This window comes from Salmo salar, chromosome 02 (assembly GCF_965601325.2).
Source record: "Salmo salar chromosome 02, fSalSal1, whole genome shotgun sequence".
Taxonomy (NCBI): Eukaryota; Metazoa; Chordata; class Actinopteri; order Salmoniformes; family Salmonidae; genus Salmo; species Salmo salar.
The window spans coordinates 33570613-33596105 of NC_138292.1; the positions used below are offsets into that span (position 1 = coordinate 33570613).

Here is a 25493-nt window from a genome sequence, read left to right on the forward strand (position 1 = left end):
CCATAATGACCATCGTTATGTTTGGAGGAAAAAGGGGGAGGCTTGCAACCCGAAGAACACCATCCCAACCATGAAGCACGGGGGTGGCAGCATCATGTTGTGGGGGTGCTTTGCTGCAGGAGGGACTGGTGCACTTCACAAAATAGATGGCATCATGAGGTAGGAAAATTGTGTATATATTGAAGCAACATCTCAAGACATCAGTCAGGAAGTTAAAGCTTGGTCGCAACTGGGTCTTCCAAATGGACAATGACCCCAAGCATACTTCCAAAGTTGTGGCAAAATGGCTTAAGGACAACAAAGTCAAGGTATTGGAGTGGCCATCACAAAGCCCCGACCTCAATCCTATAGAAAATTTGTGGGCAGAACTGAAAAAGCTTGTGTGAGCAAGGAGGCCTACAAACGTGCCTCAGTTACACGAGCTCTGTCAGGAGGAATGGGCCAAAATTCACCCAACTTATTCTGGGAAGCATGTGGAAGGCTACCCGAAACATTTGACTCAAGTTAAACAATTTAAAGGTAATGCTACCAAATACTAATTGATTGTATGTAAACTTCTGACCCACTGGGAATGTGATGAAAGAAATAAAAGCTGAAATAAATCATTCTCTCTACTACTATTCGGACATTTCACATTCTTAAAATAAAGTGGTGATCCTAACTGATCTAAGACAGGGAATTTTTACTAGGATTAAATGTCAGGAATTGTGAAAACTGAGTTTAAATGTATTTGGCTAAGGTGTATGTAAACTTCTGACTTCAACTGTATATAGATTACAAGCAGAAGGAGCCTTTATCAGATCTAGGAAAAAATGGCTTGAGGAGGGACGACAGAATTCATCCTATTTCTTTTAGACTTTCATTCTACAAATAATAAAATAAAATAAATAAAATAACACTATCCATAAGTTACACATTGATGGTGTTATTACAGACGACCAAAAATGAATCGCTAAATACTGTAGCAATTTTTACAGGAAATTGTATTGCTCTACGTACTCTCAGGAATCCACAGATATGTTTTTTGACTCACTGAATAATGTTCACTCTATCAGTGATACAGAATCTGTTTTTATTAATCACCCAACTCCTTACAAATTCTTTAAATAATAGTCCTGTACAAGGTATTTCCATAGCTGATAAAGAAATTATAAGCCAGCTGGCTGACGATACTACACTTTTTCTGAAAGACGCCAACCAAATTCCCATATCGATCTATGTGATAGAATCCATTTCCAAAGCATCTGGTCTACATCTTAACATTAATAAATGTGAACTCATGGCAGTCAAAGATTGTGTGACACCTTCATATTATGGTATTCCAGTAAAAAAAGAACTTACATATTTAGGCATAACCATTACTAAGGATCAGAAGTCTGGAGGCGTACTAAATTTTAACCCTTAACCCTCTCATTAAAAAGAAAACAAAAGAAGCTAAATCAATGGCTACAGAGGGTGTTATGACTTCCGCCGAAGTCGGTTCCTCTCCTTGTTCAGGCGGCGCTCGGCGTCGCCAGTCTTCTAGCCATCATCGTTTCACTTTTCATTTTCCATTTGTTTTGTCTTGTCTTCTCACACACCTGGTCTTTATTTCCCTCATTACATGTTGTGTATTTAACCCTCTGTTCCCCCCATGTCTTTGTGCGGAATTGTTTATTGTAAGTGCATGTGCACGTTGTCTCTGGTGCGCGACGGGTTTTGTACCAGTTACGCACTCCCTTACAGAATTCCGCACCACCAATGGAGTCAACAGGAGCAGGTGCCCCTGGAATAGGGGTGGAAGAGCGCATCCGGGAGCACGCGGCGATGCTCCACCATCTTGGCACCGCCATGGACCCCGTTGTCCAAACAATGGACCGCTGGGAGAGACAGGGAGTTCTTCCAGCGCCTCCACCAGCACAACCGGGGTCTCCACTACTCGCCCCCCCCCTCTCCTGGTCCCAGTGGGATTCGTCTCGCCCTTCCCCGGTAATACGATGGGACGGCTGCAGGCTGCCAGGGGTTCCTGTTGCAGCTCGACCTATACCTGGCAACCGTCCACCTGGCTCCTTTGGGCCGTGAGAGGGTGTCTGCCCTCGTCTCGTGCCTCTCTGGGAATGCCCTGGAGTGGGCCAACGCCGTGTGGGGAGAGGGAGATGCGGCGTTGGACCATTCCGAGGAGTTCAGTCTTCAACCACCCGCCCGAGGGTAGAGCGGCGGGTGAGCGCCACTTCCATCTGAGGCAGGGGACGAGGAGCGCCCAGGAGTTCGCCCTGGAGTTTCGGACCCTGGCTGCCGGCACAGGATCGACCAGGATCGACCCTGATCGGCCATTATCGTTGCAGCTTGCGCGAGGACGTCCGTCAGGAGTTGGCCTGCAGAGACACCACCCTCACCTTCGACCAGCTGGTGGACCTGTCCATCCGGCTGGATAACCTGCTGGATACCCGCGGACGTCCTTATCAGGGTCTGTCGGTTCCATCCCCCCGCACCACCTCTCCGATACCCATGGAGCTGGGAGGTGCTGTGCGCAGGGAGACCGGAGGAGGTTCCAGCTCGTGCACCATCTGTGGCCGCAGAGGTCACACTGCCGGTCGGTGCCGGGTTGGTTCCTCTGGGGATCGAGGCAGCAGGCAGGGCACTCTGGCGTCACCCCAGGTAAGCAGGCACCATTCTCACCCAGAGCCCTCTGTCGCACATATGTTTTTGTATGTTACTTTTTCTGAGTTTTCCCCGCATTCCCAGCATAAGGCGCTCGTCGATTCAGGCACGGCTGGGAATTTTATAGATAGATCGTTCGCCCATAGTTTAGGGATCCCCATTGTTCCCGTGGCTGTGCCCTTCCGCGTTCACGCCTTAGATAGTCGACCATTAGGGTCAGGGTTGATTAGGGAGGCTACCGCTCCTCTGGGCATGGTGACGCAGGGGGGTCACAAGGACAGAATTAGTCTCTTCCTCATTGACTCTCCTGCATTTCCCGTGGTGCTAGGCCTACCCTGGTTAGCTTGTCATGACCCCACTGTTTCTTGGCAACAGAGGGCTCTCACGGGGTGGTCGCGAGAGTGCTCGGGGAGGTGTTTAGGGGTTTCCATTGGTGCTACTACAGTGGAAAGTCCAGACCAGGTCTCCACTGTGCGCATTCCCCCTGAATATGCAGATTTGGCTCTCGCCTTCTCCAAAAAGAAGGCGACTCAATTAACACCCCATCGACGGGGCGATTGTGCGATAAATCTCCTGGTAGACGCTGCACTTCCCAAGAGTCACGTGTATCCCCTCACGTGTATCCCCTGAAAACATATGTCTCCGAATCCCTGCGTCAGGGGTACATTCGGTCCCCCACTTCACCCGCCTCCTCGAGTTTCGTTTTTGTGAAGAAGAAGGGGGGAGGTCTGCGCCCGTGTATTGACTATCGAGGCCTGAACCAGATCACTGTGAGGTATAGTTACCCGCTACCGCTCATAGCCACAGCGATTGAGTCAATGCACGGGGCGCGCTTCTTCACCAAACTAGATCTCAGGAGCGCTTACAACCTGGTGCGTATCTGGGAGGGAGACGATTGGAAGACGGCTTTCAGTACCACCTCAGGGCACTATGAGTACCTCGTCATGCCGTACGGGTTGATGAATGCGCCATCAGTCTTCCAAGCCTTTGTAGACAAGATTTTCAGGGACCTGCACGGGCAGGGTGTATTGGTGTATATTGATGACATTCTGATATACTCCGCTACACGCGCCGAGCATGTGTCCCTGGTGCGCAGGGTGCTTGGTCGCCTGTTGGCGCATGACCTGTACGTCAAGGCTGAGAAATGCCTGTTCTTCCAGCAGTCTGTCTCCTTCCTAGGGTACCGCATTTCCACCTCAGGGGTGGAGATGGAGAGTGACCGCATTTCAGCCGTGCGTAATTGGCCGACTTCCACCACGGTAAAGGAGGTGCAGCGGCTCTTAGTGTTTGCCAACTACTACCGGAGGGTTATCCCGGGGTTTTGGTCAGGTAGCGGCTCCCATTACCTCACTGCTGAAGGGGGGACCAGTACGTTTGCAGTGGTCGGCTGAGGCGGAAAGGGCTTTTGGTCACCTGAGGGCTCTGTTTACCTCAACTCCCGTGCTGGCCCATCCGGATCCCTCTTTGGCGTTCATAGTGGAGGTGGACGAGTCCGAGGCTGGGATAGGAGCTGTGCTCTCTCAGCACTCGGGCACGCCACCGAAGCTCCGCCCCTGTGCCTTCTTCTCGAAGAAGCTCAGCCCGGCGGAGCGAAACTATGATGTGGGGGACAGGGAGCTGTTGGCTGTCGTCAAGGCCTTGAAGGCGTGGAGACATTGGCTTGAGGGGGCTAAACACCCTTTTCTCATCTGGACTGACCACCGCAATCTGGAGTACATCCGGGCAGCGAGGAGACTGAACCCTTGTCAGGCAAGGTGGGCCATGTTTTTCACCCGTTTTGTTTTCACCCTGTCCTACAGACCAGGCTCCAAGAACGTGAAGGCATACGCACTTTTTCCAGGCTGTATGACACAGAGGAGCGGCCCATGGATCATACTCCCATACTTCCGGCCTCCTGCCTGGTAGCGCTGGTGGTGTGAGAGCTGGACGCGGACATTGAGCAGGGGTTGCGTGCAGAGCCCGCTCCCATCCAGTGTCCCGCTGGGCATCTGTACGTCCCGTCTGCTGTCTGTGACCGGTTGATCTATTGGGTCCACACGTCACCCTCCTCTGGTCATCCTGGAATTGGTCGGACAGTGCGCTGTTTGAGCGGGAGGTACTGGTGGCCTACCTTGGCTAAGGACGTGAGGGTTTATGTTTCCTCCTGCTCGGTGTGCGCCCAGTGTAAGGCTCCTAGGCACCTGCCCAGAGGGAAGTTACACCCCTTACCGCCGCACCTGGCCGCACCTGTCGGTGGATTTCCTTACCAATCTCCCCCCTCACAACGACCGCGATCCTGGTCGTTGTGGATCGGTTCACTTAGTCCTGCCGTCTCCTCCCTCTGCCCGGTCTCCCTACAGCCCTACAGACTGCGGAGGCCTTGTTTACGCACATCTAGTGTCTGATCGAGGTCCCCAGTTCACGTCGAGGGTATGGAAGGCATTCATGGAACGTCTGGGTTTCACCCCGAGAGTAATGGGCAGGTGGAGAGAGTAAACCAGGATGTGGGCAGGTTTCTGCGGTCTTATTGCCGGGACCGGCCGAGGGAGTGGGCGGCGTTCGTGCCCTGGGCCGAGATGGCATAGAACTCACTCCGCCACTCCTCCACTAACCTCTCCCCCTTCCAGTGCATACTGGGGTACCAGCCGGTTCTGGCACCTTGGCATCAGAGTCAGACCAAGGCTCCTGCGGTGGACGACTGGTTCAGGCGCACGGAGGAGACATGGGAAGCTGCCCATGTTCACCTTCAGCGGGCCGTGCTGCGGCAGAAAAACAGCGAAGACCGTCACCGCAGTGAGGCCCCGGTGTTCGCACCGGGGGACCGGGTCTGGCTCTCGACCCGAAACCTGCCCCTCCGCCTGCCCTGCTGGAAGCTGGGCCCACGGTTTGTGGGGCCGTTTAAAGTCCTGAGGAGAGTGAACGAGGTTTGTTACAGGTTACAGCTTCCCCCCGATTACTGTATTAACCCCTCGTTCCATGTTTCTCTCCTCAGGCCGGTGGTGGCTGGCCCGCTCCAGGAGTCTGAGGTGCGGGAGGTTCCTCTGCCACCTCTGGACATAGAGGGGGCCCCGGCGTACTCCGTTCGCTCCATACTGGATTCGACGTGTCGGCGAGGGGCCTTCAGTACCCCGTGGAGTGGGAGGGGTACGGTCCGGAGGAGAGGTGCTGGATTCCGGTCGAGGACGTGTTGGACCCTTCAATGCTGCAGGAGTTCCACCGTCTCCGTTCGGATCGCCCTGTGCCTCGCCCTCCGGGTCGTCCCCGAGGCCGTGTCGGCGCGCTGCTGGAGCCGCGTGTCAAGGGGGGGTACTGTCACGACTTCCGCCGAAGTCGGTTCCTCTCCTTGTTCGGGCGGCGCTCGGCGTCGCCGGTCTTGTAGTCATCATCGATCCACTTTTCATTTTCCATTTGTTTTGTCTTGTCTTCTCACACACCTGGTCTTTATTTCCCTCATTACATGTTGTGTATTGAACCCTCGGTTCCCCCCATGTCTTTGTGCGGAATTGTTTATTCTAAGTGCATGTGCACGTTGTCTCTGGTGCGCAACGGGTTTTGTACCCATTTGTTTGTTGTTCTGGTTACTGGTGGTTTTTATGAATAAAACTGCTCCGTTGATTACCCAGTTTTGCTCTCCTGCGCCTGACTTCCCTGCCGCCAGTTACGCACTCCCTTACAGAGGGACTTATCTTTAAAAGGAAGAGTCCTAATAACCAAAGCTGAAGGTATCTCTAGGCTAATATATGGCGCTCTATCTTTATATCTTGATGGTAAAATAAGCAAGGAGATAGACCAGACCAGATGCTTTTCAACTTTCTGTGGAGAAATCGTACCCATTACATTAGGAAAACTGTTGTAATGAACACTTATGAGTATGGTGGGCTGAATTTTCTGGACTTTACTACCTTAAATAATACTTTCAAGATCAATTGGATAAAAGACCCACTTCTATGTGGAATTGTATTCCTGTCTTTACTTTTGGTGGCCTTAACTTCATGTTGGTTTGCAATTATAATATTGACAAAGTTCCAGTGAAACTCTCTGCTTTTCATTAGCAGGTTTTCTTGTCATGGTCCTGAATTTATTAGCATATTTTTTCTCCACTCAGATATTATATATGGAATAATCAGGATATATTGTATAAAAATACTTCTTTGTTTTTAGAATATTGGTTCAAAAATAATATCCTATTGGTGAGCCAACTTGTAAATGCAGAGGGTTTTTTACTCAGTTATAAGGAATTCTTATCACTTTACAAGATCCCTGTAACACCTAAAGATTTTGAAGTTGTTTTAGATGCCATTCCCTCAGGTGTTGCTTTATTATTCAGGAACGTGTCAAGACCTGACCCTCAGAACTACACTACCGGTCAAAAAGGTTTAGAACACATACTCATTCAAGGGTTTTTCTTTATTTTTTACTATTTTCTACATTGCATAAAAATAGTGAAGACATCAAAACTATGAAATAACACATATGGAATCATGTAGTAACCAAAAAAGTGTTAAACAATTCAAAATATATTTTATATTTGAGATTCTTCAAAGTAGCCACCCTTTGCCCTTGATGACAGCTTTGCACACTCTTGGCATTCTTTCAACCAGCTTCACCTTTAATGCTTTTCCAACAGTCTTGAAGGAGTTTCCACATATGCTGAGCACTTGTAGGCTGCTTTTCCTTCACTCTGCGGTCCGACTCATCCCAAACCATCTCAATTTGGTTGAGGTCAGGGGATTGTGGAGGCCAGGTCATCTGATGCAGCACTCCATCACTCTCCTTCTTGGTAAAATAGCCCTTACACAGCCTGGAGGTGGGTTGGGTCATTATCCTGTTGAAAACCAAATGACAGTCCCACTAAGCCCAAACCAGATGGTATGGCGTATCGCTGCAGCATGCTGTGGTAGCCATGCTGGTTAAGTATGCCTTGAATTGTAAATAAATTAGACAGTGTCACCAGCACAGCACCCCCACACCATAACACCTCCTCCTCCATGCTTTACGGTGGGAAATACACATGCGGAGATCATCCGTTCACCCACACCGCGTCTCACAAAGACACAGCGGTTGGAACCAAAAATCTCAAATTTGGACTCCAGGCCAAAGGAAACATGTCCACCGGTCTAATGTCCATTGCTCGTGTTTCCTGGCCCAAGCAAGTCTCTTCTTCTTATTGGTGTCCTTTAGTAGTGGTTTCTTTGCAGCAATTTGACCATGAAGGCCTGATTCACACTGTCTCCTCTGAACAGCTGATGTTGAGATGTGTCTGTTACTTGAACTCTGTGAAGCATTGACTTGGGCTGCAATTTCTGAGGCTGGTAACTCTAATGAACTTATCCTCTGCAGCAGAGGTAACTCTGGGTAATCCATTCCTGTGGCAGTCCTCATGAGAGCCAGTTTCGTCATAGCGCTTGATGGTTTTTGATACTGCACTTGAAGAAACTTTCAAAGTTGTTGAAATGTTCCGTATTGACTGGCCTTCATGTCTTAAAGTAATGATGGACTGTCGTTTCTCTTTGCTTATTTGAGCTTTTCTTGCCATAATGTTGACTTGGTCTTTTACAAAATAGGGCTATCTTCTGTATACCCCCCCCCCCCCCTCCCCCCCACACACCTTGTCACAACACAACTGATTGGCTCAAACACATTAAGAAGGAAAGAAATTCTACACATGTAACTTTTAAGAAGGCACACCTGTTAATTGAAATTCATTCTAGATGACTACCTCATGAAGCTGGTTGAGAGAATGCCAAGAGTGTGCAAAGCTGCCATCAGGGCAAAGGGTGACTATTTGAAGAATCTCAAATATAAAATATATTTTGATTTGTTTAACACTTTTTTGGTTACTACATGATTCCATATATGTTATTTCATAGTTTTGATGTCTTCACTATTATTCTACAATGTAGAAAATAGTAAAAATAAAGAAAAACCCTTGAATGAGTATGTGTTCTAAAACGTTTGACCGGTAGTGTACCTTTAACCCTGTTGACTCATCAGTAGGAAAGATTTGTTTCTCTTTTGGTCCATTCAACAACAGACCTTAAGTCATGCCTTATTGGATCGGTTTTATTGCTAATATTTGTTGGAAAAAAGTTTTGATGTTGCGACACACAAATCTACTTGTTAACAAAATTGAGGAAGTTTCCTTTAACATTATTCATAAATATTATCCTGCCAACCACAATATGAAGAAGTTTAAGAAAAACATAAACTCAAATTGTACCTTTTGTAATGACCACCCAGAAACGGTGTTGCATCTTTTTTGGCATTGTATTCATGTAATGAACACATTTATTAAGATTTTACACTATAGTGGAGAGATGTACTGCTTGGATTCTTTACCTATGATAGAAATAAGTTGAAACAATTTTATGTAATTAATTTCATTATTCTTTTGGCCAAATTTCATATTCACAAATGCAAATTTACAAACAAAACACCACATTTTCTTACCTTACAAAAAGAAATTGAACTATATTTTAAGACAATTAAATACTCTACTATCAAAAACGCTGTTAGAATTATAAGTGCATGTATGTCCCTTCAGGTCCTTGTGTAATGTGATATTGTACCCCCTAGCCCAATTGTCCTTTGTATGTTATTTATATATATACTGCTCAAAAAAATAAAGGGAACACTTAAACAACACATCCTAGATCTGAATGAAAGAAATAATCTTATTAAATACTTTTTTCTTTACATAGTTGAATGTGCTGACAACAAAATCACACAAAAAGAATCTATGGAAATCCAATTTATCAACCCATGGAGGTCTGGATTTGGAGTCACACTCAAAATTAAAGTGGAAAACCACACTACAGGCTGATCCAACTTTGATGTAATGTCCTTAAAACAAGTCAAAATGAGGCTCAGTAGTGTGTGTGGCCTCTACGTGCCTGTATGACCTCCCTACAACGCCTGGGCATGCTCCTGATGAGGTAGGGGATGGTCTCCTGAGGGATCTCCTCCCAGACCTGGACTAAAGCATCCGCCAACTCCTGGACAGTCTGTGGTGCAACGTGGCGTTGGTGGATGGAGCGAAACATGATGTCCCAGATGTGCTCAATTGGATTCAGGTCTGGGGAACGGGCGGGCCAGTCCATAGCATCAATGCCTTCCTCTTGCAGGAACTGCTGACACACTCCAGCCACATGAGGTCTAGCATTGTCTTGCATTAGGAGGAACCCAGGGCCAACCGCACCAGCATATGGTCTCACAAGGTGTCTGAGGATCTCATCTCGGTACCTAATGGCAGTCAGGCTACCTCTGGCAAGCACATGGAGGGCTGTGCGGCCCCCCAAAGAAATGCCACCCCACACCATGACTGATCCACCGCCAAACCGGTCATGCTGGAGGATGTTGCAGGCAGCAGAACGTTCTCCACGGTGTCTCCAGACTCTGTCACGTCTGTCATGTGCTCAGTGTGAACCTGCTTTCATTTGTGAAGAGCACAGGGCGCCAGTGGCGAATTTGCCAATCTTGGTGTTCTCTGGCAAATGCCAAACGTCCTGCACGTTGTTGGGCTGTAAGAACTACCCCCACCTGTGGACGTCGGGCCCTCATACCACCCTCATGGAGTCTGTTTCTGACCATTTGAGCAGACACATGCACATTTGTGGCCTACTGGAGGTCATTTTGCAGGGCTCTGGCAGTGCTTCTCCTGCTCCTCCTTGCACAAAGGCGGAGGTAGCGGTCCTGCTGCTGGGTTGTTGCCCTCCTACGGCCTCCTCCACGTCTCCTGATGTACTGGCCTGTCTCCTGGTAGCGCCTCCATGCTCTGGACACTACGCTGACAGACACAGCAAACCTTCTTGCCACAGCTCGCATTGATGTGCCATCCTGGATGAGCTGCACTACCTGAGCCACTTGTGTGGGTTGTAGACTCCGTCTCATGCTACCACTAGAGTGAAAGCACTGCCAGCATTCAAAAGTGACCAAAACATCAGCCAGGAAGCATAGGAACTGAGAAGTGGTCTGTGGTCCCCACCTGCAGAACCACTCCTTTATTGGGGGTGTCTTGCTAATTGCCTATAATTTCCACCTGTTGTCTATTCCATTTGCACAACAGCATGTGAAATTTATTGTCAATCAGTGTTGCTTCCTAAGTGGACAGTTTGATTTCACAGAAGTGTGATTGACTTGGAGTTAAGTGTTCCCTTTATTTTTTTGAGCAGTGTACTTATGTTCCCCCATGTACTTTCTGTATTGATTTGTTGAAAAAATAAGTGCTATCACTTGTGCTGTCATGACTTACCTGGAGTCCTATTGAGATTTGCCTTTTGTAATGTAAATCAGGCGTTAAGTGAGACGACAAGGAGACGGAAGTGCCACCATTCTCACGGTGGACCAGTCATTGCTGCATGCTAACGCTCTCACACTCTAGCCACGCCCACACATCGTTCACTAACCCGTACAGTAGGTGGCGGCAATACACCTTATAGGATGTAGTCTGCCATAAAAATCCAAAGAAGAAGAAGCCGCTATCAACAGGAAAATGCTAATGAGAGATGGTGGAACTGGATGTTCTGTTTGAATCAGATGGCGCGTCGAGTGGAGATGAGAGGGATTGGAATCAGTGGCGAATACGGAAAAAAAATAAGTGAAGTAAAGTGGAACTTGAAGTTGGTAAATCCAAGCCTAGTTCTGATATTGTTTTGGTGAGAGTGAGGGTTTTGAATTGATGGAGTTACCTGGGAGATTCATTTTAAGTCTATGAAAATCGTGGATGCGATGGAGAAGGTGAGCGTAACAAGAAGTGGATTTATTTTGGTTTTCTGTCTATCAGTAGAACAGACGGAGCATACTCTGTGCTTCAATAAGATATTGGATTTTAGTGGGTGGATCTTCGAAGCAGGGCGCCTATCAAGGGGGGGTATGTCTGGGGTGGTGCTAGAAGTGAACGCAAAGGATATATGTGAAGAATTGGATCAAGTGGTTAGTGCTCACCAACTGACCCACGTGGTTGATAGAGTGAGGAAGCCCACTCAATCCATTCTATTGTTTTTTTTTAAGAAGAGTTTCTCCCTTCTCATGTGTATTTGTGAGATACCCTGTAAAAACCTTCATGCCCAAACCCATGCAGTGTGATAAATGCCAATTTATTTGGTCAAGTGTGTATAGATGAGAGGAGTATCGTATGCCAGCAGAGCATACATGCTGCAATTATGGTGGTGAACATGGGCCTGAAGTGCCAGCATGACTCCTCTACGGAGGTGGTGAGAAGAGTGGAAGAAAGGAGTGATGTTGAAGAAATAATGGTAGTAGGAGTGGAGACACCATTCATTGTCAACAGAGGGATCCTGACCTGTTGCATTTTAAGAAGGTGGACTCTATAGCGTTTATTGCATTGGTTATCAACTGCACAGTGCAAACGAAGAGAAAATCTGAGAAAGTAGGCATTGTTGTGAGTGTGGCTGAATGTTTTTTGGGACTTGAGGATTTGAGGAATTACAAGGAATCCTGTCGACCTCACATGCCCTTGAGGCTGTGTAGGGATGTTATTTGAACTGTGACTGAAGGAGTGGGAATGTTTTTGATTTAGTTACTGTATTTTGTACGATGTCGGGGTCCCCCCCCACACCTTTCCCGCAATATAATATTTTTGTTTCACTACTTCTAACAGTAGGTGGCGGCAATACACAGTATGTAGTAGTCTGCCATTAAACCTCGAAGAAGAAGAAGAATCCACACCCACTAACAAGCCAACGCAGCCGGGTCGAACACTCTTAGCAGCAGAAGTGCACATTTTCCATATCGATTTCAAGGAAGTTTCCACAACGTCTCACATAATGAGGTAAAGTACATATAATTTACACGTATGTGATTTAGATAGCTTTCAATAATAAATCACCATACGCATTTCACCACGCTAGTTAAAACTTCGCTCTAGGTGTTCTAGCTAGCTAACGCTAGCGCCGTAAGCGTAACGTTACCTCGTGTTGTGTACAGAGTTTAGGGAACTCGCTAGCTAGCTATTGTGCTAGAGCACGCCCCTTACTTGTTTATTGATAGATCACGTTTAACGTCGTTTAATGTTACATCATACATTACTTTGTGTTCAATACTTTGAATCAAGTTTATGAATGTGTTGTCACTTTATTTGCCAGAGGCGAGAGGGGTCGAGGCCGTGGTGGCCGTTTTGGGGTTCGCGGGGGAGGACCTGTACCAGGGTAAGCACCTTCTGAACACCACACTGAACATTGCAAAGTGTGCCCTTAATAATGTTTGAGGTAAATTATATTTCAACTCAAACCAACTGAGGAAATGCATTGAAATTCAAATGCATTTATTAAATTCATCTGTGAAATGGCCCTGTATGATCTCTTCCGTTTGTAGATTTCGCCCATTTGTCCCTCACATCCCCTTTGACCTCTACGTGGTGAGTGTTCTTGTTCAGTTTCAAAGAAATGCAGTATGTTGATGTATTGAACACAAGTTGTGGTTAATATTTCCATCCTTGAGCTTCCACATTTCGTCTCATCACCCTGCTCCACAGCACTCTTTAGATGCAGAGTTTCCTTCTAGAGATAATTGGACTGATGGGAAGATGTTGCTACTTACGTAATACAACCTGATGACTGAGATTATATTTTTTACCATCATTGTGTTAATAAATATCAATTTCCCCTTGTCTCAGTGTGAAATAGCCTTCCCTCGCCTGAAGCCTGCCCCTGATGAGACAGCCTTCAGTGAGGCCCTACTGAAGAGGAACCAGGACCTTGGCCCCACCTCTGTTGAACAGGTCTGTGACTAAACACACACGTGCACACATGACCATTTACTATTTAAACATGTTCACATGCAGCAGACAGTACAACTGGAGTAATTCAAGTGAGGTGGCCTGACGACACTACAGCAGTAAGTGCCTTTTTTAGTTGTGTGTCTGTAATATAAGCTGGGAATAATATCCACTTATGTTGTTAATGGTCACTTTCCTGTCGAATTAGATGCACCGGCGCAGCATTGCATCAACCAATGGTAGCGTGCCAAGTCAATCGACTGGGCATCAATTGCTATATCATATGATGTGGTTAGCTGATATGTTAAATACTGTAACGGGAATTTCCATGTGAAGAAGAAAGGAAGCAGTCATTGATAAAATATCTGGCTTATTACAAGTTGCAAAGGGGAGATGCCTCCAGACCATGAGCAGAGAAAATGTCTAACAGGCCTTCTCTGAGAAGGCTATTACATATTAATCACACAGTACCGAATGTTCTGTAAACACAATCCCGAGAGGCTTGTAGGAAGTCACAACATCAGGGTTGTATTTTCATTACGTCTTGCAGCGGAAGCCATTTACCTTTGAAGAAGCAATTGGAACGAAATGGGGAGGGACCTACTTGAATTTGTCAAATAGAAACTAGTTTTCTGTTTGGAGTAAACGGTTTTTGTTGCAAAACATTTTGCAACAGAATCGTCGTAATGAATACACCCCTGCTGCTACAGAATCCCACAGTAACCAGGTTTCCATCCAACCTTTTTATGCAAGTAAATTACATGACAGATAAAAAATGTCATTACAGGTCTAATGGAAACAGCAAATTTGTTAACTTTCCAAATGTCGACAAAACAAAATACGCTGGACAAGGTGGGATCTTTTTGTGTCGATAAAATTATGTGAGATGGTGGTGGAAATGCCTTTATCCGCAAATATTGATATAATAACCATCATATCAAAGTAAACTGGGAGTCACGCAATGATATTGTGCGGTCCTCTCACTACGACTTGGGAAAACATGCTTTATTTAGCAACAGATGAAATACGTTATGAACTTTACAGGGTGGTTAAATCAAATCAAACTTTATTTGCCACATGCGCCAAATACAACAAGTGTAGACTACTGTGAAATGCTTACTTACAAGCCCTTAACCAACAGTGCAGTTCAAGAAGAAGAAAATATTTACCAAGCAGGTAGGAGCTGTTGAGGAGCCTTTTGATTCTAGACTTAGCGTTCCGGTACCGCTTGCCGTGCGGTAGCAGAGAGAACACTCTATAACTTGGGTGACTGGAGTCTGACAATTTTATGGGCTTTCCTCTGACTCCGCCTATTATATATGTCCTGGATGGCAGGAAGCTTGGCCCCAGTGATGTACTGGACCGTTCACACTACCCTCTGTAGCACCTTACGGTCAGATGCCGAGCAGTTGCCATACCAGGCGGTGATGCGACTGGTCAGGATGCTCTCGATGGTGCAGTTGTAGAACCTTTTGAGGATCTGGGGGCCCATGCCAAATCTTTTCAGTCTCCCGAGGGAAAAGGTTTTGTCGTGCCCTCTTCACAACTGTCTTGGTATGTTTGGACCATGATAGTTTGTTGGTGCTGTGGACACCAAGGAACTTGAAACTCTCGACCCTCTCCACTACAACCCCATTGATGTTAATGGAGGCCTGTTCGGCCCTCCTTTTCCTGTAGTCCACGATCAGCTCCTTTGTCTTGCTCACGTTGAGGGAGAGGTTGTTGTCCTGGCACCACACTGCCAGTTCTCTGACCTCCTCCCTATAAGCCGTCTCGTCGTCGTCGGTGATCAGGCATACCACTGTGTTGTCAGCCAACCTAATGATGGTGTTGCAGTTGTGGGTGAACAGGGAATACAGGAGGGGATGAAGTACACACTCCTGAGGAGCCCCAGTGTTAACTTCTTATGGGCAGGTGGGACGGTAGCATCCCACCTGGCCAACATCCGGTGAAATTGCAGAGCGAGAAATACACATAAGCATTCATAAAATATACAAGTGTTATACATTGGTTTAAAGATTAACTTCTTGTTAATCCAGCCGCTGTCAGATTTCAAAAAGGCTTTACGGCGAAAGCGTACCATGCGGTTATCTGAGGACAGTGCTCCGTGTAAAAAAAAAAAAAAAAAAAAAAAGCATACAAACATTTACCAGCCAAGTAGAAAAGTCACTAAAGTCAGAAATAGTGATAAAATTAATCACTTAGCCTTTGATCTTCATATGGTTGCACTCAAGACTCCCAGTTACATAGTAAATGTTCAATAAAGTCCCTCTTTTTATGTCCCAAAAACTCAGTTTTGTTGGCGCGTTTTGTTCAGTAATGCAATGGCTCCAAGGCGGTCACAACAGGCAGACGAATACATACTAAAAGTACTGGTAAAGTTTGTCGAAACATGTCAAACGATGTTTATAATTAATCCTCAGGTTGTTTATTGTCTTTATAATCAATAATATTTCAACCGGACAATACAGTTTTCAATAAAGGAAAAATAACAAACGGGAGCGGGAGCGCGTCCAAATCAGGTCTGCATACTTCCTGTCGTCTGACCGAAATGGCTTTTTACTTGTCGTTTTTTCAAAATAAAAGCCTGAAACCATGTCTAAAGACTGCAGTTCCTATGGCTTCCACTAGATATCAACAATCTGATTCCTAACCCATTGGATTCCCTATAGGCATTGAGTTGAAAAACAGCCTAATGAAAATAATTCCACTTCCTGGATGGATTTCTCTCAGGTTTTCGCCTGCCATATCAGTTCTGTTATACTCAGACATTATTTTAACAGTTTTGGAAACGTTAGTGTTGTCTATCCAAATTTACCAATTATATGCATATCCTAGCTTCTGGGCCTGAGTAACAGGCAGTTTACTTTGGGCACTCTTTTCATCCGGACGTGAAAAAACTGCTCCCTACCCAAGAGAGGTTAAGGATCAGCGCATACCAACTGGGGGCGGCCCGTCAGGAAGTCCAGTGCACCGTGATGAGCTTGATGTTCCTTTCCAATACATTTTGAGGGTGTTGTTCTGATGACATGATCAATGTTTGCCTGCCATTTATCAAACAAAAATAATCTCTCATCATGTAGGTAGCCTACCTGCACTGTATCTGCGAGCTGTTGGCTAGAGTGCACGTGCCAAGACCAGAGATTTGCTATATAACACATTTCTTACCAAACCAACTGTCGAGTTGAGAACGTGATAGAAACCCATTTAACTTGTATTTTAGTATTCAGTACATGGGAATTTAACAGCGAAAGTTATTTATGTGCTCTACGTCATCACGCACACTGTTATTTGATGGAAGTCAATTTGATGGAAACATCTCTGGTGAGACAATGGATTTAGATTTTAGAACGTTCACATGAAAATCTGTCGCCAATTGGATGGAAGCCTAGCTACTGTCAGTAAACTAAATCCACAACATTCAACACTTGGCAGACATTTGATCCAGGTCAAAAGTAAGATCATCAGTACATAGTTACATCAGATAATGATTAATAGGCACCAAACTGCTTCATTAAATATGGTACTTAAACATTCATGGTTAACTCCTTTTTCCCTTCCCCAAGGGAATGGTTCTGGCTGCATCTTCCCACAGATACAATCATGTTACTATCTACTGCAGCCCACATCCTCCACACACACAACACCCATTCTGCCAGTCACATTCTGTTAAAGGACCCCAAAGCACACATCCCTGGGTCGCTCGTCTTTTCAGTTCGCTGCAGCGAGCAACTGGAACGAGCTGCAACAAACACTCAAACTTGACAGTTTTATCTCAATTTCTTCATTCAAAGACTCAATCATGGACACTCTTACTGACAGTTGTGGCTGCTTTGCATGAATTATTTGTGGTCTCTACCTTCTTGCCCTTTGTGCTGTTGTCTGTCCCAATAATGTTTGGCATGTTGTGTTGCTGCCATGCTATGATGTCTTCTCTCTCTTTATGTAGTGTTGTCTCTCTTGTCGTGATGTGTTTTGTCTTATATTTTTATTAAATTAATTTTTAATCCCTGCCCCTGTCCCCGCAGGAGGCCTTTTGGTAGGCCGTCATTGTAAATAAGAATTTGTTCTTAACTGACTTGCCTAGTTAATAGACATTTATTTACCTATCAATCCATATCCATAGTAACTCAAATACAGGAAAATAGTTACTCTAATTTTCCATTACAAATACCTAATAGGTTGTAAGATCTGGCATGTCTGCAATATTCTCGGGCAAGAACTGTTGTGGCAGGGATGTGGATTTCAAGTGCCCAACAAGTTGTGTGTGTTTATGGCAGTTTGATTTCAGACACTTGGTGGCAGCCTACTCCATAGTTTAGTGGCTCCCTATGTGTTACTTCACTCCAGCTGTGTGCTTCATTAGACCAGAGTTTCTTAAACCATTTTGAACCAGTGTCCAGGATGACTCCAATTAAACTAGCACGTTAGAACTGCCGTCAGACTGTAGTTTTACCTTTTCTCTCTCTCTTCTAGTCATCCATCTTGTCACTGGTCACCAAAATCACCAACGTCATTGACAACTTCATTGTTTCAGCTGGGGCTGATGAAGTGGTACGTACTACAGTGTCAGATTGGATCTCACCAGAGAAATACAGTTTGGTGAATCCTCAAATGCAGGGATGAGGGAGTTTCAAACCAGTTAGTTGAGTTGAATGTGACATTGTTTTCATCCTTTTCTAACTCTAGGAAATTGAGGAAATGAGACAGGTGGGCTCCTACAAGAAAGGCACCATGACAACAGGACACAATGTTGCAGACCTTGCTGTCATTCTGAAGATATTGCCTTCTGGTAAGTTTTTACATAAATGCATTTCTAATGTCAATATTACGTGATCACTACTCAGAGGAAATGCGTTAGTGGATGGAACACGGTCAAAACTGACCACTAATATGACTGTTTCTCCCAGTGGAGACAGTGACCGCTCTGGGAACCAAGGTGGTGGAGACCCTACGCACACAGGACCCTTCGGAAGGTAATGCACATCACTTTTCTTTACGTTATCATTGGTCTTAGAACCTAATCAATTATGTGCGATTTTAGGTCTGGGTTTCTGAGATGATTACATTGGTAATCTACAGTATGTGTTTGAATATATTTCCCCAGTACTCTCCATGCTGCCCAACGAGACGGGCTTTGAGATCAGTTCGGCTGACGCCACCGTGAAGATCCTCATTGCCACCGTGCCCCACAACATGCGCAAGCTGGAGCCTGATGTGCACAGTACGTATAACAAGGATTAACAGTAGAGGTCGACCGATTATGTTTGGGGTTTTTTACGCCGATACCGATTTATTGTTGGGCCAAAAAAAGCCGATACTGATTAATCAGGCAAAACATTTTTTTATTATTATTATATATTTTTTTGTAATAATGACAATTACAACAATACTGAGTGAATGCTTATTTTAACTTAATATAATACATCAATAAAATCCATTTAGCCTCAAATAAATAATGAAACATGTTCAATTTGGTTTAAATAATTCAAAAACAAAGTGTTGGAGAAGAAAGTAAAAGTGCAATATGTGCCATGTAAGAAAGCTAACATTTAAGCTCCTTGCTCAGAACATGAGAACATATGAAAGCTGGTGGTTCCTTTTAACATGAGTCTTCAATATTCCCAGGTAAGAAGTTTTAGGTTGTAGTTATTATAGGAATTATAGGACTATTTCTCTCTATACTATTTGTATTTCATATACCTTTTGACTATTGGATGTTCTTATAGGTACTTTAGTATTGCCAGTGTAATAGTATAGGTTCCGTCCCTCTCCTCGCTTGAACCAGGAACACATTGACAACAGCCACCCTCGAAGCAGCGTTACCCATGCAGAGCAAGGGGAACAACTACTCCAAGTCTCAGAGCGAGTGACGTTTGAAACGCTATTAGCGCGCACCCCGCTAACTAGCTAGCCATTTCACATCGGTTACACCAGCCTAATCTTGGGAGTTGATAGGCTTGAAGTCATAAACAGCGCAATGCTTGAAGCACAGCGAAGAGCTGCTGGCAAAACGCACGAAAGTGCTGTTTGAATGAATGCTTACGAGCCTGCTGCTTCCTACCACCGCTCAGTCAGACTGCTCTATCAAATAATAGACTTAATTATAACATAATAACACACAGAAATACGAGCCTTTGGTCATTAATATGGTCGAATCCGGAAACTATCATCTCGAAAACAAAACGTTTTTCCTTTCAGTGAAATACGGAACAGTTCTGTATTTTATCTAACGGGTGGCATCCCTAAATCTTCCTGTTACATTGCACAACCTTCAATGTTATGTCATAATTATGTAAAACTCTGGCAAATTAGTTCGCAACGAGCCAGGCGGCCCAAACTGCTGCATATAGCCTGACTCTGTTGCAAGAGAAGTGACACATTTTCCCTAGTTAAAAGAAAATCATGTTAGCAGGCAATATTAATTAAATATGCTGGTTTAAAAATATATACTTGTGTATTGATTTTAAGAAAGGCATTGATGTTTATGGTTGGAGCAATGTGTACCAAAGTGACTATATGCAACGCAGGACAGGCTAGATAAACTAGTAATATCATCAACCATGTGTAGTTAATTAGTGATTATGATTGATTGATTTGTTTTTTATAAGATAAGTTTAATGCTAGCTAGCAACTTACCTTGGTTTCTTACTGCATTCGCGTAACAGGCAGGCTCCTTGTGGAGTGCAATGTAAAGCAGGTGGTTAGCGCGTTGGACTAGTTAACCGTAAGGTTGCAACATTGAATACCCGAGCTGACAAGGTAAAAAATCTGTCGTTCTGCCCCTGAACAAGGCAGTTAACCCACCGTTCCTAGGCCGTCATCGAAAATATTAATGTGTTCTTTACTGACTTGCCTAGTTAAATAAAGGTGTAGTTATAAAAAAAAATTGGCCAAATCGGCGTCCAAAAATACCTGTTTCCGATTTGTTATGAGAACTTGAAATCGGCCCCAATTAATCGGCCATTCCAATTTAATCGGTCGACCTCTAATTAACAGCTGCACTCTTACAATGGATGGGGGGATGAAGGGTGGATGGAGGCAACCAGAGATATGGTGGTTTAGCTGTTAACCTTTCAACGCTACTGTGTATCCTCTGATCAAAGAAGCCAGTCGCTGAAATATTGCTCTTATAGCTGACATGAGGGACTAAAATATCAATGTCATCAGGTTTAGCCAGATATATATTGAGTGATTCTGTCACTCCCTTCTCCACAGTCGATATGAAGCTCCTGCAGAACTCCCTGGCTGCCGTTCGCCACGCTCGCTGGTTTGAAGAAAATGCCTCCCACTCCACGTGAGCTGCCACTGCGAACACACACCCACAGTTGGCTTCATCAGTACTTTCTTTTTTTGATGAATAGAGAATGTAAATATTGTTGATGTTAAATATACCTATCCAAACATGTCAATTTGTGTGTGTGGTCTGGTTCTGGCCTATCAGGGTGAAGGTCCTGGTCCGTTTGCTGAAGGACCTGAGGACCCGCTTCCCAGGGTTTGAACCCCTTACCCCCTGGATGTTGGACTTACTGGTGAGCCCCATGCACAACTGTCTGCATACACTCAATTTATTGATTTATGTTGTATTTCTGTCCTGACCCTATTTAAGAAAACTGGTTGTCTTCGTTGGAAAGTTTGTTGAACCTGAAGAGGTGTAAAAAGCACTCCCGTATGTTAGTGTCCTCATTAGACTTCAGTGTGGGCCTAATTTGGATTTCCTGAACCTCATGTAGTTGGCCTGCTCCTGACAAGCTTTATTTGGAGCAGAGGTTTTGGGCTCCTCAGCAGTTGGAGACGCACTCAAGGGTCTCTAGGTGTCATTTATTACCCACGCGAACTGCACTTTACGAGGCCGAAGAAATGGCTGGCCCTGCTATTTTAGCGTTGAAACAAAAGTCAATATGTGTACTGGCACAAGATGCTGCCTGCCTAGTCTGTTTTTCCGTGGTGTAGATTTTCAGTTTCCCTCTCTCTCTGTCCAGGGTCACTCTGCAGTCATGAACAACCCCAGCAGACAGCCGCTTGCCCTCAATGTGGCCTTCAGGCGGAGCTTGCAGATGCTGTCATCAGGGCTTTTCTTGCCTGGTTCAGCTGGGATCGCAGACCCCTGTGAGAATGGACACTACCGTGTATTCACTGTCATGAACCTGGAGCAACAGGTACTTGCCTGCTGGCCTCTCCATTACATTTTTGGTCATTTAGCAGATGTTCTTATCCAGAGCGAAATACAGGAACAACTAGGGTTAAATGCCTTGCTCAAGGGCACATCGACAGATTTTTCACCTAGTCGGCTCGGGGATTCAAACCAGCAACCTTTCGGTTACTGATTCAGCACTCTTAAGCGCTTGGCTACCTGCCGGCCCGTCTCTTATCTTATAAGAGTGTAAACCTGAACTTTCTGAATGTAGTCTTGAATTATTCTGTTTTGAATTCCGTTTATTTTGCTTGTCTAAACCGTAGTCTGCAGGACAGTAGTCGTGGCCTTATTTATAATACTAGGGTATCAAACAATACATTTTCAGTGTGTTCTCCACATTATACCAAGATGCTGACATAATATTTGCTCTGTCCAGGACATGGTGTGCCTCACTGCTCAGACCCTGGTGAGGTTGCTGTCTCATGGCGGCTACAGGAAGATTCTGGGTCTGGATGGAGACGCTAGCCGTAAGTCAACTCACCTCAACTTGAGGCATTTATAGCACTTTTATATTAGTGATTGAACTTTCTCCTCCACATGCGTTTACCTGTTCTGTCATCTCTGGTCAGATCTGGTGGTGGAGACATCCACGTGGGATGGAGTGACAGTGAAGCCTTCTGAGAAGGCATATGAGAAGATGCCGGAGGTGGAATTGGAGGTGGATGATGATGACGATGATGATGATGATGCAGAAATGGAGAGCATGGACGCTAAAGAGGTCATGGACACTAAAGAGTGATTGTGGTGAAGGACTTCTTTCAGTTTGTCATTCAACTGTTTTGAATGGTCCCCTTCTGAGGAGGGATGGGGATTTGTTTTTTATTTTTGTACTGTCTCCTACCCGCACCCAGTTTAATAAGGGCTTGTTTTGTTTCCAGACAAACCTGATACTAGGGACACAAGGTGTGGCTTCCAATGTTTTTTATGTTTCAGTTCATATCAAGTCTAAACAGAAATTGAACTATTTTCTCTTGGCTTATTGTATGGCAAAGATTTTGATTAAAAAAAAAATATATATATATATATATTGAAAATTCTGATGTTTTATGGTCCACTCCCAATTGATGGTGCTCCAGTGTACAGTTTCTCACTGAGCTGGCTGTCAAAAATGGATAGATCATGTCAGTTTGGTGTCTGATGATACTGAGCAGCCAGTGAAGACAAGTCTCTGTTTATAATGTCATCTGGACTATTACATACAGTGGTGGTGTTGTCAGTAATAACTGGGCTTTAATCAATGAACCCAATTACGGAGTCCCTTGACGGCAGAACTGCAAAAAGTCATAATCGTTAGAGGAGCTGTGAAGGGAGGGGGAGGCTGCTAGCGCTCAGCAATTAAAACCCCAGGCTAGCTTATTGAGGATTTCTCTGGCTAGACGGAGATCTTGATTGAGCCATGGCTGATAGGATATCATCTATTTTGTTTGATATAAGTGCACAAAATACTATGCTATTGGCCCTTAAACTCACGGATTTATTCTGCCCCACACAGTGAACAGAGCTTTTTCAATGTTTTAACTTCTTGAATAATAAAGCTGAATAAACATGCTGTAGTTATTGTTGATTCTCCAGCTGACTCACCACATCCCCCTTCAAATGGAATGTTGCAACTGTAGTATTGGAGTACTTGTCCTCAGATGGCAGAGGTTTAAACTTTTGCATCCTTCTGAGTGTTCCAACCATTCTGAGAAAAAACTGCTTTGTCAAAGTAACAAAAGTGCTTGCTGGTGTTTTCAAAAGTTATTTTTTTCTCGTCAGTGGTACCAATTGTTAATAATTGGCTCTTGGACCTTGATAATGGTTAGCTTTTCATTGGGTTGTTGATTTGCAGTATCTGGCTACCTGTATACGGGTTGAAAATGGCAGATTTGGACACGTATAGTGTCTAAATTGGACCGCTGTACAGTAACATGCTATACATGAGATCAGAGATCAGAGCTCTGGTTCTGCGCTTCACAGCTCCGTATGGGTTTTGACACAGCCGTTCCTCCTTGCACCTCGTAGGACAAGGAGGAGCCGCATCCCTCCCCCTAATTGGGCATCTTTAGAAAAAAATGTTTTGCTGTAAATTACGAGGACTCTGGATGTTATTAATACAACTTTGATGTCATACAAGCAAGGCAAACATCCGTGAGTTCAAATGGGCACTTCACATTACCATATGAAACTTGTAATTATAGTGTCAACGTTTATAATCACTGTTTGATGTACAGTTACTAGATGTTATGGCGTTATACCCTGGGTTGTACTGAACAGAATGAGACCATGTTTGTTGTATTGTGAAGATTTGTCTACCAGACATCTGCATTCACTCATGACTCCATTCTATGCTCACCAATTACAACCTGCTTTGAATTGTCTTGAGAAAGCCTAGCACTGTAAGATCATATTGCTAGTCATGTTGGCGATAGAACAAGCTTTCAAATTATGCCCACCTGACCCAGATTGTGCTTTATAATGGGCCGTTTTTTGATTGTGTAAACAACAGTAATTGTGTAAAGGAGGGGATGCAGGGCTGTGTTCCAAACCAAACAAGTGTTCTTGCTCTAGTTCCTCAACGGCAGAGCTAGGAGACTCAAAAAAACACCTTATATTTGAAGACTCGTCTTTTAGTCATAAGTGTATTGAAATGACTTAGGAACTGTGCACACTGTGGAGAGGTGTGTGGCCAGTTGGAGACACCAGTTAGTGCTCTCACTCAAACCCTTATTTGTCTTATGTTGCACCTACCCCAAATTTTCAAAGCATTTTCGTATGTTACTGAATGTATCCAGTGTATTTTCAGATTACATTACCAACAAATGTGGCAAAGTACAGTAAATGTAAAATGCACATAAAATCAAAAGTAACGTTTGGATTGTCTTGTCAGGTGAACTGTTGTCCTTTAGTCTATTAATTTCCCCATAATCTCAACTGTTCCCTTTTAATAGCTACCATGGGTATGTATATGATTTCCAGATTTCTGTAAGAAACATTTCAATTTATCCCTGTCCATATAGCCCAATTTCCACACATGTAATTAAGCAATGTATGTCTCTGGAATTCAATGACTGGGGACATCGATGTAATTTAAATAATCTGCATAATAGAATTTGGCCTTAGGCAGAGGCTATCCTGTTCCTATTCTGTAGCAGAGCCGCTTTGATTAAAATAGAAAAAAGTAAAATGACTGGAGGCAAAACAATTGTAATTCATATCCTCTAAACCCATTTGACATGTTGGAGCTGGTATTTGACGAGATGTGTGTGTGTGTGTGTGTATATAGGCCTATGACTGTCATGGATTTTGGATGACTGTTATTGATCAGCCAAATGATAATCGTGAATAGCAAAAAATATACAGTTGAAGTCGGAAGTTTACATACACTTAGGTTGGAGTCATTAAAACTCATTTTCAACCACTCCAACGATTTCTTGTTAACAAACTATGGTTTTGGCAAGTCATTTAGGACATCTACTTTGTGCCATGACACAAGTAATTTTTCCAACAATTGTTTACAGACAGATTATTTCACATATAATTCACTGTATCACAATTCCAATGTGTCAGAAGTTTACATACACTAAGTTGACTCTGCCTTTTAACAGCTTGGAAAATTCCAGAAAATTATGTCATGGACTTAGAAGCTTCCGATAGGCTAATTGACATCATTTGAGTCAATTGGAGGTGTACCTGTGGATGTATTTCAAGGCCTACCTTCAAACTCAGTGCCTCTTTGCTTGACATCATGGGAAAATCAAAAGAAATCAGCCAAGACCTCAGAAAAGAAATTGACCTCCCACAAGTCTGGTTCATCTTTGGGAGCAATTTCCAAATGCCTGAATGTACCACGTCCCATCTGTACAAACAATCGTACGCAAGTATAAACACCATGGGACCACGCAGCCGTCATACCGCTCAGGAAGGTGACGCGTTCTGTCTCCTAGAGATGAACGTACTTTG

General features: G+C 44.5%; 1 protein-coding gene across 1 annotated transcript; it reads left to right on the forward strand.

Annotated features, from left to right (window-relative positions):
• The first annotated feature begins 11173 nt into the window (after positions 1–11173).
• LOC106580325 (interleukin enhancer-binding factor 2 homolog) lies at positions 11174–23100 on the forward strand. The gene is made up of 14 exons (XM_014161214.3): positions 11174–11355; positions 12239–12409; positions 12723–12785; positions 12952–12994; positions 13253–13357; positions 17831–17908; positions 18044–18146; positions 18265–18330; positions 18462–18578; positions 20573–20651; positions 20799–20886; positions 21337–21513; positions 21928–22018; positions 22121–23100. Exons 1-14 carry the CDS (start codon positions 11342–11344, stop codon positions 22288–22290), a joined length of 1365 nt encoding a protein of 454 aa, XP_014016689.2. The 5' UTR covers positions 11174–11341; the 3' UTR covers positions 22291–23100.
• Positions 23101–25493: the final 2393 nt, after the last annotated feature.